Source organism: Populus alba, chromosome 1 (genome assembly GCF_005239225.2).
Source record: "Populus alba chromosome 1, ASM523922v2, whole genome shotgun sequence".
Lineage (NCBI taxonomy): Eukaryota > Viridiplantae > Streptophyta > Magnoliopsida > Malpighiales > Salicaceae > Populus > Populus alba.
Window position 1 is genome coordinate 34,613,768 of NC_133284.1, and position 16,324 is coordinate 34,630,091.

At 29.1% G+C, this 16,324-nt stretch overlaps 2 protein-coding genes across 2 annotated transcripts; both read right to left on the minus strand.

The window, feature by feature from the left end:
• Positions 1-3,890: 3,890 nt before the first annotated feature.
• Positions 3,891-5,309, minus strand: LOC118055335 (uncharacterized). The gene has a single exon (XM_035067205.2). The coding sequence runs from the start codon at positions 5,236-5,238 to the stop codon at positions 4,660-4,662; it is 579 nt and encodes a 192-aa protein (XP_034923096.1). The 5' UTR covers positions 5,239-5,309; the 3' UTR covers positions 3,891-4,659.
• A 2,322-nt stretch (positions 5,310-7,631) lies between these two features.
• On the minus strand, positions 7,632-10,137 carry LOC118055334 (trihelix transcription factor DF1). The gene is made up of 2 exons (XM_035067204.2): positions 9,695-10,137; positions 7,632-9,286 (listed from the first exon to the last, which is right to left on the minus strand). The coding sequence occupies exons 1-2, from the start codon at positions 9,922-9,924 to the stop codon at positions 7,996-7,998; spliced, it is 1,521 nt and encodes a 506-aa protein (XP_034923095.1). The 5' UTR covers positions 9,925-10,137; the 3' UTR covers positions 7,632-7,995.
• Between the last annotated feature and the right edge of the window lie 6,187 nt (positions 10,138-16,324).

A 16,324-nucleotide genomic window follows, 5' to 3' on the forward strand; every position in this document is an offset into this window, starting at 1 on the left:
CTGGATCACATGCTCTGTAAATGGGAATAAAGAAAGTAGAACTTGAGTTTCAGTCATGTCCTATTTTCAAACCATATATAGTGCTAAACACATGCAAATCTTGGTCATTAAGGATACAAGTATCGAGACACAAGTATCAATGTATTGCAGAACTGTTTTCAACCATCCAAGCATGCAAAGGTCGCGGTAGCTCGAGTTTTTCAAGCCCTCCTCTTAAAATGCTTTCTTTCTCCAGTTTCTGGCAGAGCTTGAAGGATTTTTACAGGGACCATCAATCAATCTTGAGTAACTCAATTTCAAGTTAACTGGATTGTCCAGCCTAGGCTTTCATACTCGTGCTCTGATCTACCTTGCATGACACAGTATGTATACTATGACCGTAGTTGAAATGTATAAATTTGGGATGAAGCGGGTAAAATTAATAGATTAGTGGATAATATGTTTCCTAGAAAAAAAATCTTGAAGATTCATTTTATTAACATTAAAATAGACTGAAATGGCTCACTTTTAATCTATTACTATACATATAGACTCATTGTCATGCTAAGATTGGATTGGTGAAATGATAATTTTATCTATATAAACAAAACACAATTAGCCTTGACAGTGAATATATAATAGTATTTTGTTGTGAATTGAACAATAAAATAAATAATATGCTTCTATAGACAAAAAAAAAAAAAAAAGCACCGGTGGTCAGTGGTAGTTTTGCCTTTTACTTTTTATTTGCACAATAAAATTACCACAAAGCCCTTAAATGAAAATTGTCTTTGCTTTGGGGACAAGGGTTTTTTTTTTTTTTGTCTTTTTAGTATATATATATTTTTGTAACTAATGAGTTTAATCAGGGAGCAATTTACTATTTTGATATAAATAAAATATTATTTAATAAAAAAAATTGGGTGAGCATTGGTTCTTTCATGTTTTTTGGATGACAAATATAACACTTCCTTCCTGACAACCAAACTCCGGATTATTTTAATCCTCCTTATTCTTGAGCAAGATGTGTGGTAAAAATATGTTGTGCTCTTCTTTACTCTTTCTTTCTTGGTTTCAGGGCCAACACTTATATATTTTCAAAGCAATTTTTCAATTTATTTATATTTTATATTTGATCCATGTTTTTTATTGGTATTTGATTTATTTTAGATTATCCATTAAATTGAAAATTTCTTTCAATTTAATTATTCTTTGGTTTTTTTTTTCAACTTTCAAATTTGGTCCTTATTTTTTTTATTTTGATTGAAAAAAAAATTATTCTTAATTAAATTATCTTTTCAATTACATCTTTTAATATTTTATATCATTCTCTTAATCAGAATTTTTTTTCAATTGTATCCCTCGGTATTTTAGTTCATTTTATTTTATGCTAAATTTGGTCTTTATTTTTGTATTACTATTTTTTTTGTTTTTAATTCTTTTTTTATTGAAACTTTTCTTTTCGATTTCATCCCTTGGCATTTTATTAATCGGGATTTTATTAACCTTTCAGGTCACAGGTTTGAAAGATTGAACCAGGTTAGCTTAGATTTCTTTTTTCAAATCCTTTTCTTATAATTGATTTTTGCCGGTACCGTCCGTCAATACAATTATCTTGATCTCGTGTGTCAGGTCATGAGTTTCACGTGTTAACCCAGCTTTGCCCAAGATGATTTTTTTAATAAATTTATTTGTTGTTGTTGCTACCTCATTTTTATCATATTATCAAATGATCAAGGTTTAATCCAATTATGGAATTTCTTTTACTTTTTCAAAAATATAATTGTCTCCTGAACTTTTTTTTTAAGTTTAAAAAAAGTTTGGCCCATCCCATGACATTGCGTGAGCTACCAATCTAGTATATACTAAAAATCCTTAACACTTCATTGTAGCAGTGAACAATGAAATACTAACGACTTTTTCACTTTGATCCTTAAAGAGTGAAAAAGCCTTACTTTTTATTTATTTCATACTGCCAACATTGTGTTTATTGGTATTTGGATATTTGACTTTATAATTTGTTTTGATTTTTTTTTTTCATATAGTTATCCTGGTCTCATGACCCGAGTCGTGAGTTTTGTGAGCCAGCTGTATTAGCTTAGGTCATTTTTTTTTTTTATCATTTTTATAATCAATTTCTTTCTTAATTTCATCATTCAACATTAGATTAATTTATAATTGGGGTTTATAATTGTTTTCTTATTTAATTTGTATGGGATTATAACGATCTTATAATTTGGATCACGAGTTTTGCTGATTTGCCAAGTTGACTCAATTTTTTTTTCCTTTTTTAATTAAATTTTCAATTTTATCCTTAAATATTGAGTTGATAGGGGATTTGACTTTATATTTTTTTTATTTACTTTCTATGGAGTTATCTTGTTCTCTTAACTCGAGTTTGACAGTTTAACCTAAATTTATTCGAGTCAATTGTTCTGTTTTTTTTTTTTTGTTTTTTTTCTTCAATTTAATCCTTCAATACTAGATTGATTGGAAATTGGACTGTATATTTATTTTTATTTTCTTTCTATATAATTATCACAGTCTTTTGAACCAATTGCGGTTTAGGCCGAGTGACTCATTTTTTTTCTTTTTTGTTGATTTTGTTTTCAAATTCATCATTAAATATTAAGTTGATTGAGAATTAGACTTCATAATTTATTTTTGTTTGTGTTCTATGAAGTTATCTCGATTTCATGACTTGGGTTACAAGTTTGGTTGGTTGATTCGTGGTGACTTGGGTAGTTTTTTATGTTCTTTTTTTAATTATATCCTTCAATATTATGTTAATTTGGAATTGAGCTTCATAATTTGTTTCAATTTATTTTTTATGAGTTTATCTCTATCTCATAACCCAGGTATAGCATGTTAACTGGGGTTGACTTGACTAATTTTTTTAATTGAATTTTGTTTTTAATTTTATTATTTAATATTAGGTTAATTGAGAATAGGATTTAATAATTATTTTTTATTTGGTTTTTATAGGGTTATCAGGGTTTCGTGATCCGGGTATAAAATTTGGCAGATTAACCTGAATTAATCGAAGTTGATCTATTATGTTGTTATTTTAATATTTTTTAAAAAATATTATCTTGATTTTTTTTTAATCAAATTATATTTTTATCAATGTCCGGGTTGTTTTTGAACCTAGCAAGTTGATTATGTTACATCAAGTCAATTCTCATGTAGTTTAGATTTTTTTTTCCTATTAAAAATACATTAATAACACCTAGATATTTTATTTACATCTAAAAAAACTTAATCTAGAAAAATTTAATTCGATCTGCAGCATATGCTCGCAATTATTTAGTAGAAGTCTAAAAATACCTCATCCTTACCATATCAGCAATGAGTCACTGAAAAATAAAACACTACATTTTTCGATTTTATTTGGATTTTGTTTATAATTGAAGATTATCTCTTAAAAATAACAATCTCCAATTCTGCTTTAAAAACCAAAAAAGGGCTGATGCATGAAAGTGTTCGTATTAGTTGAGGATTATCTGGGACATTATTGTGATTTTAACACTACATTACTTGGTTTTATAACCTGTCCCATGTGGGACATTTGATTTAAAATAAAAAACAAAAACCTAAAAAGATATATTTTTTTTATTTTTAATACCATATTTAAGAACAATAAAACATATAAAAAAATTAATTGAAAAATAAAAAAATCAGAAATTTTCAAAATCATTTTATTTAATTTTCAAAATATTTTTACTTGAAAATATATTAAAATAATATTTTTATTTTTAAAATTTTATTTTTAATATTAAAACAATAAAAAATAATTTAAAATAAAACTAAATTCACTGCCCTCGATTTTGAATGGTTAGTTTTCCTCTTCCATTCAAATTTCAAATCGAGAAACACCAAATATAAATATAAATATAAATCAATACAACTGCATATTCATAGATAAACTAATGAGTTTCGTACATTTTACTGTATTTTATTTTCTCTGACAATGTTCAGCAATCCAGGAAAAAGTTGAAGACTTTCGTCTTCTTCACTTTGCATCAAAAAAGGGGCAAAAGTATTCATAGCATACCTATGAAGGTGGTCAAAAAGCCCAGCACCGACCTCCTAGCATCTTTGAATGTCAATAAATTAATTAATTGCAAAGTTTGCACAGTAAATATTCCAGCTCGGATTAGGTTTTAAGAAAATACAAATGAGAATTGAACTAATTAAACTCTACACAATTTGATAATCAGGTCAAAATATTTTCTTTTTTTTCTTCTTTTCAGAACAACATTTTTTTAGTTTTTTCTTAAATAAATTAAAACACGATCACTTTTTTAACCCAAATGACTTTGATATTAGGAGACGAGGACTATAATCATGATCATATTCTCAAAAACAACACCAAACTACAAAATAATTTCATAGACCCCTCCTGTTTTTTTTCTCATACAAAAGAGAAATCCTTGATCAATATAAAATATGAAACTCAGAATTTTACACTATTAGATTGTTATAAATAAAGAGGAGATCCAGATTGACATTTAAATCAAGAATTTCATTTTCACACATGGAAACAAATTCTTTTCTTACATCAAATTCTTGAAAGTTGAGGCTAATCTCTTGGACAACATCCTCAGACTAAGCTAAGACTACTAGAAACTGATCTTGAACTAAGCACCTAGACTTCTTTTCCAAACCCATGAAAGCTAGCTAATAACAAAGAAGAACAACGGAAGAAGATACCATGAAGCTGTAGATCAAGATCAAGAACCCAAAATGCAAAGCCCAGTTCCTCTTAAACTTACCAAAGTAACTCTCAGGTGGTTCTTGATAATGGATCTCAAGTTCACCCTCATCACTAACAACTAGCTCGTGGCCATACTGGTCACTACCACCACTAGCTAATCTCGTCTTCAACTCCCTTAACTTCTCTGTAGCTAAACCAAGAGTGAGCTTGTGACACCTTCTTTGGTACTTGAATCCATTGATGCACCTAAGGGTTTGAGCCACTGAGACATAGAAGATGAGGTGTGATAAAGAGAGGAGAGTAATGGGTGCCCAGCAATGGCGGCATTGAAGGCGATTAGGTTGAGCTTCAGCCATGAAAATGAGAGAAAGAAAGATGAAGAAGAGAAGGAAGAGTTTGTGAAGTTCTTTCTTTTGGAGGTCTATAGCTCTTTTCTTTTCAAGGGTTTTTTCAAAGTGGAGCTGGATTATGGTGTTTATGGCTTGGAAAGCTGCTTCTTTAGGGATTTGTTGCTGGTGGTGGTGGGTTTCATAGCCTGCCATTGTAGAGAGAGACTCCCTGTTGTGTGTTGCAGGGGAACCTGCAATATCTTTATAGTGGTTCTCATCTCAAGAGAAAGTAGTTCTTGTAACCCATCAACGGTCATAATAACTAGTTGACGGTTTCAAAATATAATTCTAAAAACAAAAACAAAAAACAAATTAATATTATATATAAGCATGTTAGATAAAATAATAATTAAATTTTATAAAGTTATTTTTTAGTGATTACCTATAATGATTTAAAATAAGTTTTTTTTAAAACCACAAAAGGTTTTCTCAATTTGAATATATTACATATCATACAGATACGTGAAAATGTTATAAAAGATTATATTCAATGAGTTGAGATCATTAATGGAATCGTGTGTCTTATTAAAAAAAATATCTTTTATTTATTAAAAATTAAACATGAAAAAACTCTAAAAAGTTGTTTCAAAAAATATTTATTTTGGTTTTAAATGTGTTTTTTTATAGAGAAATTATATAAGATTATATTCAATAAATTTAGATTATTAATAAAATGATGTACCTTATTAAGAAGAATAAATATTAAAAATAAATTTATTAAATCAATCATATGTTTGTTGAGAAAACTCTAAAAGAATTGTTTAAAAAATATGTATTTTAGATAAAATATACTTTTATAGTTAAATTATATAAGATTTTATTCAAAAAAACTTGTTTTTTTGGGTGAATAGAGAGAGAGAGAGGATTATATTAGTGAATTAAGACTATTAATAAAATGATATGTCTTATGAAAAAATAACCAAATAGTATTTAAAAATTAAAAACATGTGGTTGAAAAAAAAAAATTTATTTGGAGATAAATATATATATTTTTTTTAGAATGACCTTAGAGCTTCTGAAAGACTCACAATTTACATAGATGGGAAGTTGGAAACTTTCAATTTATTATTTGTAAATTCTTGTTTTTAAAATCAGGGTTTGATTGAATAGTTAAGAGGTATCTCCATTTGAATCATCTCAGGTGTAAGAACTAGTCTCAAAATATTCATAATTATATAAAAAAAATTATTTTTTAAATTGTTAACCCTAACTCAATTACTTATCGAGATCCTGTTTGTTTTTTAATTTCAAAAGTATTTTTTTAAAAAAAATAAATTTTTTATTTTTACTTCGCTTCAAATTAATATTTTTTAATAGTTTTAGATAATTTTAATGCATTGATATTAAAAATAATTTTTAAAAAATAAAAAATATTATTTTAATATATTTTTTTTTTATTAAAAAACAGTTTAAAAATAAACATAACTACATTTTCAAATATATAGGGTAGCACTTTGAACTAGAGCTTAGACTTCCCAAACAGATTCGCTAGAATAGCACTCTGAACTGGAGCTTAGACTTTCGTTTCAAGTAAGTGTTAACATGCTGAGTGATTATTTTTATTATAAAGAAATTCTGATAATCCATGGATTCAAAGACTGAATTTGATCTTAGTAATCTAACATTTTCTCAAAAACAATTTTAAAAAATAGTAATGTATCAGGGCACTGCCCACCTTTATGATATAAATCAAGCTCAGTCCATGGCCTGCTTGTAATCTTTGGAATGCTGAAATCTAATCCCAAGAGAACTGTTATTATTCACATAATCACATGGGAAAGGCAGGCCTGGAATTCTTTATTATGTATCATTATAGTTGGCTTATCCTAATTAAAATATTTTCCCATTAAAATTCACTTTCTTGTTGTTATGTGTGTGACCTCTTCTGTATAATTGTAGTTTTTTATTGGGTTAGATCTTAAGCAGAGGGTTTCAAATTTCAATCTTCATCATTCTCCTTCTCCTGAGCTTTGATTTTGACATCATCAAGTTGATGGTTTTTTACTCTGTTTTTCAACATGGTATCAGCATGTGGTTGAAGGAAATACAGATAAAAATGTAAAAATAAATCTATTTTCTCAATATTTGATAATCGACTGCTATTTAAAAGATCAGCAATGCTTTTATCTTCATGGCCAGCCTTACAAAAGGCTGGAAATCTAAAAATTGAAAGGGTCCGTCCGTTTTCTCTAACCTGCTTCATCACAGCAGCAGCAATATGCAGCAGTGAAGCTTTCGAAAATCAAGAATGGTACACACATATGGCTTACGTAAGACACTAAAGTGAGATCCAGGATTGGAGGCCTGCCAAGACAAGCGAAAAAGGATGGTAAAATGACAAAAAGTTGTGCTTTTGTCGAGCACACCAGATTAGCTTGTGCACGGGTGATAATGATAGCCACTTATCAAAAAGTGAACAAATCACTTTAAATGTAGGATTTAGTTACGAGGCCAGTCTGCATATTTTCTTCTCCTATGGTTTTATCCCCTTTACCTGCTCCATGAATCTGGTCCCTCCAACACAAAAATAACCAAAATATTTGCACTTTCTTATCCCAAAAAGTGATGCTAGACTGCATTGCTGCATTGCTTATGTAAACATTGATTGATACAAAAATAAACAAACATTTTCCCACTTTTACACACATGTGTGTGAACTTTCAAAAGCTAAAAAGTAAACTGTAAACTATATTAGTACACATTAACCTACTTCTAATCCCAACCTCTCCCTCTTGACATGTTTATTCAACAAACGATGACCATATACATATGCAAAGATGCCGCTTTCCATGAGATGCCTTCCCATTTGGTTCGTGATGAGGCCATCGAACTCCATAATGACTTCAATCCACATCTCAAAATGAGGCACACTAAGTTTAACTGTAGAAAAGAAATATAATTTTGTCAAAGTCACTCCATAATTTCCATTGAAGAAGGATCATTAGCTACAATTCGATCGCCGTCACCGTCCCCGTCCCCGTCTTCCTTGTCTCTGTAGTTCTCTTGATTCTGATCAACATTTTCACTTTCTCTGTCTTCTGTAGTGGCAGATTCCGGCTGTTGTTGATCTCCTTGCCCACCTATCATATGCATTAAAAGTTCTTCAGGCTTCAACTCAAAACCTGAACCATCAACCCTCCTATTCTTCTCTCTGTATAGAGCATCAAGCTGTTGGAAATAAGGACAAGTTTTTGAGTCCCCAGGTCTTCTTTTATTGCTCTCCTTTACCCTCTTGAAGTACTTGTTCATATTCTCCCATTTCTCTTTGCATCTCTTTGCACTCCTATCATAACCAAGCTTTTTCATGGAAGCTGATATCTCCTCCCACAGTGGCCCTTTTGGTCCATTTTCTTCATACTGGAATTCAAGCTTAGCTCTTAGCCCGATCAAAGCTTCAATTTCTTCTTTAGGCCATCTTGATGGGCTAATATTAACAAAACTCTCAATGCTGCTATTTTCACGAGTCTTCACAACATTCTCCACTGGAACTGCTTGGTTCTTGGGCAATTGCACTGGAGCAGACGATGGCACTGGAACTGTTTGATTGTCAGGAAATTTCATCGGAACTATAGGATTGTCAGGCAATTGCACCGAGATACCTTGCTCAGAGAACTTCTGTAAGAATGCAAGCACAGCTGCATCTTTTGCAGCTGCAATCGCTCTTTCTCGAACTAAAAGCTCCCGTTCTCTCTTTATCCTATCCAATTCTTGCATCTTCCATGCTTCTTCTCTAGCTATCCTTTCTTGCTCGCATTTCTCCATTGCTTCTAGAAACTTATTTTGCAAGTTCTCTTGCTTCTCAATCACTTCCTTCATCAACCTCTCAAAAAAATTTGTTAATTTCTGCTTCTTCTTTCTCGTTCCTTCCTCTTCTTCACTTGAAGTAGATGCAGTTGAAGTAGAGGTGGTGTCGACAAAATTCATACCAGGGCTTTGGGTAGAACATGGAACAGCATTTGGAATGAAACTTACTGGGTTTACCAAGGCTGCGGCCATAGAAGTATGAACTTTATCTGACGATGGAGGTGGCAGTAATACCTCAGTGTTATCTAAAGCTTGTAATTGTTCAAAAAACCTATATGTCTTGCCATTTGGCCTACCGGACCGGCCTTCCTTGGTTCTTCTATGATACTTGTAAATATTCTCAAACTTCTCTTTGCATTTCTTGGCACTTCTGTTATACCCAAGCTCATTCAATTTCCTGATAGCAACAGTTCCAATAGAAAAAAACAAATTCCATGTTCTCGTTAACAGTTTAAACTTTGAATAAACTAATCAATAATGTCCAGCATGATTAAATAACTGAAAAAATTAAAACATGCAGTAATTAGAGTTAAAAAGCCATCCCTTTTGACTCTATACACTAAAATCAATGCTAATCAACTTGGACTACACAAAATGAGCAGAGTAGACCGAGCAGAACAGTAATTTAGCAATTTTGGTCACAGGGGTGCCTCAAGTATTGATTATTCATTAAAGAATTCGCTAAAAACGAGCTTTTCTCCAACATTTTCTCAGCAAACAAACAGAAAATGACATCCAAAACAATAAAGATCAAGACTTTCTTCATTTTCTATCAAACTTTCTCGAGAAAAAGCTAAGAACTCACTTTGAAACCTCTTCCCATAGAGGAGCTTTAAGACTAGAGTCTTTAAATGCAACATCCATATCAGACCTTATCTTCAACAAAGCTAAAGTCTCTTGCTTTGGCCACCTGTTCCCTGTTGAGTGCTGGTCACCCTCTTCAGCTTTCACTCTCATCTCTTCATCGCCTTCATCACTATCCCGGTTACCGGTGGCGGCGTTTGAATTTTCCGGGAAAGTTGTTGAAGTTTCCATGGTTCTGAGAGAGAAAAAAAGTTACAGCTTTAGATAAGGAGGGTGAATAATTTGTAGGGTTTGGGTTAAATTTTGGGTTTATCTTTTTTTAAAAAAAAGAATATGAAAATGGGGTTTTAGAATTCAAGTCCCTTTTCAAGTTTTTAGCTTCTCTCTCACTACTACTGCTACAAATCAACAATTCTCCAAGTGGCAGTGTTAAATACAAGCAAAGTGAAATTAGGGTTTTTTATTTTTTTTATAGCGGGATAAAGTTGGAGAGGCGTGATCAAGTGGGGGGTGCCCAAAAAAACAAAATACATTATACTTTTGACATGTCAATTTTGGAATTATCTTAGGGTAAAGTGAGATGGGGTTGGGGATTGACTTTTGGTCAAAAATAGTAGGCTGTAAGAAAGTAAATGGAAGGGTAAGATTGGAAAGTAAAAGCTTCGCCATGTTTGTGGTGGTTTTCTTGTTTTGGATTGAGTCCCACCATTTGCCTTCATTTCACATTGAGATTTGGGTTCCATTCCTAAATTGGTTAGTTTACGACCATAATATGCGAGTTTTTTCTTCTTCTTTTTTTCTTTTAAAATTGTAGCACAACATTGAATTCGGTTCTTCTCGGGAACAATGTGTGTGTGTGTGTGTGTGTGTGTGTGTGTGTGTGTATATATATATTCATGACGCAGGGAACACTTTGGGCTCGTTTCAATCTTAATCTTAAAATTTTTTGAATTTTTTTTTATTTAATCTAAGTTTAAAATTAATTGATATAAAAATTATGTTAATATGATATAGTTTACTTAACAGATCTAGAAATAACTCGAACAATTAATAAAAAATATAGTCTAATTTTTTTTAATCAAAATATTATTTCTTTTTAGTATTAAAATGATTACGTAGTGGATGAGTTTAGATTTAACGGCATAACTTGCTAAACTCACAATTAGATCAACTCTAATGGGTTTAATAATGTTTTAAAAATATATATTTTTATTTAATAATATAATAACATAAATAAATACTTATAAAATTAAACATCAATCTAATAAAAAGATGTTTGTTTAAGGTTGTAATAACTTCATAAAAAATAAACTAAATAATATGATATTTATTTGAGATTATGATAATCTCATAAAAAATTATGAAAATCAATTTAAAATTAACTAAATGTTAAAAAATAAAATTGAAAGTAAAATAAAATAAATTTAATTAAAAATAAAAGATGAAACTAAAAAAACAAAAATAAAATAGAAAAAAGGGCTATATATATAGATAATTTTAAGAGGGATTTTTTTTTCATAAGCTTTTATATATTAATATGAAATTCTGAAATGATCAAATATTAAGCCAGTCATTCACATAATCTAAATGATTTTATAAAAAAATCATTTTTTATATTTTTGTTATAATTTAAATCTTAACGTGAGTAACAAACTCATCTGTAATTATATTTTTGCCTGGCTGATTATTTGAAGCCATGCAATATTGTTTGGTCAATTCCACCTTTAACTTCAAATCATGTGACATGTTACGAATTTAAACAATTGTATAAGCAAGATAATTCGAATTGTTTATTTACACTAAGCTTTCTCAAAGTGATAGTGCCGTGAATGGCTTGTATTGTAAGTCAAGGATATGTTTTTTTTTTAAATGATATTTATAATAATTGAAAATTAACTGTCTTTTTTTTTTTCTAGGAAGTTGAAGATTGAGACCTCATGATATGGATGTTTTTGTGTGTGATGATTCGATGTGATATGCATTAAGATTATATTATATATTTGATATGTTGTGATTTTTTATAGATATAATATTATGTTATAAGAATTGAATGCAAATATTGTATCTAGAAATTATTATTTATAGTCTATAAATATGTATATTCTATTTGTCATGTTGTGTGATCCCAATAAATAAATCATGTATATCGATTTGGATATATTAAATATTAAAACATAGTAAAAAGTCATGCCTAAAATCTTATCTAACAACATGATGATGAGTTAAGCCGTTCTTTTACTTGGTATTAAAATTTTACTAATAAAATATTTACGAGTTTTGAATTTTAATATTTTTTTTTATTTTTTTATTTAAAAGTAATTAATAACATAAAGTTAAGTAGATTATTGATTGTTTGATGTAGCTTTCATTTATATTTGATATTATATTGCATGATGTTTTTAAAAAATATTTTTAATTAAAAATACAACAAAATAATATATATATATATATATATATATATATTAACACATTAAAATAATCTAGAAACACCTTAAAATATTAATTTTATATTTTTTAAATAAAAAAACACTTAAAAAATAGGTTGAAATTTAAAAACAAACACCCCCATGTCCAATCTAATCTCCTTGAGCATAACCCGATAAACTTCAATCTAATATAATAAGAGAAGAGAATAGGGAATCACGAAGAGAGTTTGAAAAAATTGGAATTAAATAAATGCTTGTCGATCTAGACGAGGCTCCATGTCAAGTTTTCAAGATAAGATGCATGTCACATTGATCTTAATTAAGATTATTAAAAAGAATTAAAACCTAACAACTTTGGGTAGGAACTTACTTTCACACCAAGAAAAATGAGGGAAAAAGAATAGAATTTGAACATCCTAATCATATAAAGTAGGTTAAAAGAATCAATTTTATTACCTTGCAAGAGTGTTGAAATGGTTTACGTAATCCAAATCATGGGTCTTTTCATATTTACCAAGCAAGCAACTACTTGAAACGGCTCATAAAAGTCCACTTCTTCAACCATAGGTTAAGGTGGTGAAATTGTAGCTTTAAAAACCTAGATTTGCTTGAAATACCCTTTTAGAACCAGGTAATTTAAGGTTTAGATTGGTGTAGGATAAAATAAAATAAAAAAATTGAAAGAATGGCCCGTTTATTGACCCATTAATTTTTTTTATTTAATTTTTTTTATTTAATCTGAATCGACTCTTAAATCAGGTTTAATGACTCCAATCAAGAGCACTATTTGTCCTCTACTTGGATGCCTGCTGGGAATTTTCTAAAGTTAAAATTGATGTGGATGAGTAAATTGGAAGTTAGTATAATGTTAATGTGTCAAGTAACTATATTCTAGATGAGCACGTATGTCTAGCATTTGATTGTGGCTAACAGTTGTGATTAAAATACATGTTCACTTACTTCTCGTGCAAGGAAATTCAAATTATCAATAATTTGGTAAAGTGGGTTATATTTAGCTTAGCTGCCCTTAAAAAGTAAAAAGAATTAGGCTAGCATAATAAAAAGGTGTTTTTGGTCTTTTTAATATTTTCAAAACAATAAAATAATTTTAAGCTTTTGTAGAGGTGTTTAAGGAAAATATTTTCAAATTATTATTTTAAAAAATTATTCATTCCAAATAGAAAACCTAAAAAAATCTTATATTACTAAATAGAAAAATAAAAATAAAAATTCTAAAATAAAAAAATAATTAAGGAAAATATTTTTTTTCTCTAAAAGTTCTTTCAGGTCTTCATAAATATTTTAAATTAGAGTATAACCATTTATCAAGGAAATAAAATGATTTTTGCGCTATTTGTCAGGAAAACACACAAGTAATGATACTAGACTTTGTTTTTGTGGTTAGATTGTTTTTTTAAAAATTTTAATTTTTTTTAATTATTTTAAATTAAGTTTTTTAATATTTTAAATTTTTTTAATATGCTAATATCTAAAATAAATTTTTAAAAATAAAAAAATATTTTAATATATTTCTAAATAAAAAAATACTTTGAAAATAATAATACTATAATATCAAATACCACCGAAAAATTCAACATCACATAAAACTCTTAATAACCTATGTGGATTCTGAGATGGTGTAATATTGATATTAAAAAATTTTAATTTTTTAATTTCTACCACCCCTTTCCTATATGTGTATATTTTATTAATTTTGTATTTTCCTTGAATTTAGAGCTACCTTTTGCCACGTGTTAGATAAAACGGTTGTATATTAGTTGATATAGTGACCGTGCCAACATATAATAGTCTCAAGTAACGGAATAAACTCAAATAGAAAAAAAAAAAGAAAAAAGAAAAAGAAATTAAAGGTTAATCATTCAAATAGATAAAATACAAGCTAGGCACTCAAATAAAACAAAAGGGGTTTGAAAAATTGCAGTTCTCTAATTTCATACACAAAAAGCGTTAAAAAAAAAAAAATTCAAAGGTTGGTCACTAAAATTGCAATTTTCTTTTCTTTTTCCCCCCTTCCATCTCACCCTGAGACCCACAAATATATGATAATTAATATTTTTATATATAAATCATGGAGTTTTATTTACCTCACATTAGACCATGAGATTTTAGCTTTTTTTGAAAGTGTAATTGTAATTATTTTTTGAAGTGTTTTTCATTTAAAAATATATCAAAATAATACATAGATGTAATCATTAATATTTTCTTATAGTAAAAATAAATAGATTCAAAACTAATAATGTAATCGGAATCGATATTTATTGACGCCAGCATGGTCACAATCCTATACTTTTAAAAAATTATATCTCAGCATTTTGTCTTCAAATGATTTTACCCCGTGCTGAAATTTATTATTATGACTGTTTCAGAACCACGTGGGGAGAGAGAATTTGATGCGTCGACAATAAATCCAAATTGAATTCCAAGTTGTTTGGTTAGGTTCTTTGGATGCTCTGAGTGGAAAAATCAGAAACAAGAATGAAGATGTGAAAGAGGACTCGTAGCTGCAATAAAGTTTCTCCGACAGTCACTTTCCATGGCAGATAAGGAAGGGCGCCAGCTGCCTATCTTGCCAAAAAAGAAAGAATCCAGCTTGCTTCCTCACCTAATTCTTGCATGTGGGTCAAGTTGAAATTTCTACCATGGAGAGTGAAAAGCATGCTCATCATTGACCACATCCAATGGAATTTTAAAAAAGTAATCAAATTAATGTGAAACCTTTCTCTTTCTGCCTATCAACTCTTATTGCCTCTATACTTTTTTTTTTTTGGATTCGAGAAAACCCCACTCTCCACAAAGCGCACTTTTTTTTATTGCCTCTATACTAAATTTACACAATACCTGCTGATTTAGCATGGAATATTTTCAGAAGTAAGTTTTTTTTAGCATGATTGGAAGTGTGATTATGGTTCTTTTTTAAAATGTTTTTTACTTATAAAGTATGTTAATAATATTTTTTAATTTTTAAAAATTATTTTTGAGATCTGTATATCAAAATAATTTAAAAATATCAAAAATATATTAATTTAAAATAATAAAAAATTTTGATTTATTTTAGAAGAGCTTTTCGGACGTGGTGTTTAAACATGTAAAAAAAAAATTAATTTAATTTTAATTAAATTAAATTGAAATTAACTTAATTCAACGAGTTACAAGGTAAATCCATTGTACCGATCCGGCTTTAAAGCAATGATTGGAACTACTTCAGCATTGGTTAGAATGTGAACACTTTGTGGCTGCAGAAGAAAAAGGCTAGCCCTCGAGGCCGGAGGAGTCAACTGCTAATCCTTGATGGTTGAGCCGATCGGGGGTACTTGTGTGTCGGCTAGCGATTGGTTGGGCGATGGAAGAATTTTATTCCAAGTGCAGTGTCATGTGTGATGAATCCCAAATTACAGGAAAAAGGTCATGTATGTTTGATTGCAAATTATATCCTGGGTAAACTTTATTTTGTCCCTGTACATTTACGAATATTCCAATTCTACCCCTATAGTTTAGAATCTCTCAATAATACCCTTTCAGCTCTCTAAAAGCCCCAATATCACCTCCTTTTAAATTTGGTTGTAATTGTTTTTGTAACATATAATAACATATACGTGGAATCGAGATAACAAGGTGAGAAAAAAGCAAGAAAAACTAAAATAAAAATACGAAAAGTCAGCTTGATTTTGAAATAGAAAGTGATTTTTTTATATTTCCAATATGAATGGGTGAAAATTAATTTTGAAACAAACTAAGCAAGCTTAGTCAAAAAGAAAAAATGGTTTAATCTTGGGTTTTTTTAATAAAAAAATATATTTTTTATTAACATGGGTGTCTAGGTTAATTTAAACGCGCCTCGATTAATCCCACGAATCCTGAAATTAATAATCATGTAAGTCTACAATGATTCTAAAATTTGTAGAACTCGAACTGATAATCTTTAAGGAATAAACATAGAACTTGACCAGTTGAGTTACACCCATCAGAATTATAAAAAATAATTCTTAATATATCTTCTAAGGTGATTTATATATATCCTATGAAAAATATTAAAAATTATCTCATAAATAAAAATATTTAACAATGCTACATCAATTGATGGACATAGTTAACGTGGAGACTTCCAAAAGATTAGATATTAGGTTAATTGAATAGTATTAAGAAATTCAAGGGTTAATTGACAAAAAAAGAAGAAAAAATGCAAA

What these genes read in the sequence shown, in the direction of transcription:
- LOC118055334 (XM_035067204.2), bottom strand. Translation starts at nt 9,924, where the DNA reads ATGGAAACTTCAACAACTTTCCCGGAAAATTCAAACGCCGCCACCGGT. An exon ending in CTATGGGAAGAGGTTTCAAA is followed by an intron (nt 9,287 to 9,694) that starts GTGAGTTCTTAG and finishes TGTTGCTATCAG; the next exon opens with GAAATTGAATGAGCTTGGGT.
- LOC118055335 (XM_035067205.2), bottom strand. Translation starts at nt 5,238, where the DNA reads ATGGCAGGCTATGAAACCCACCACCACCAGCAACAAATCCCTAAAGAA.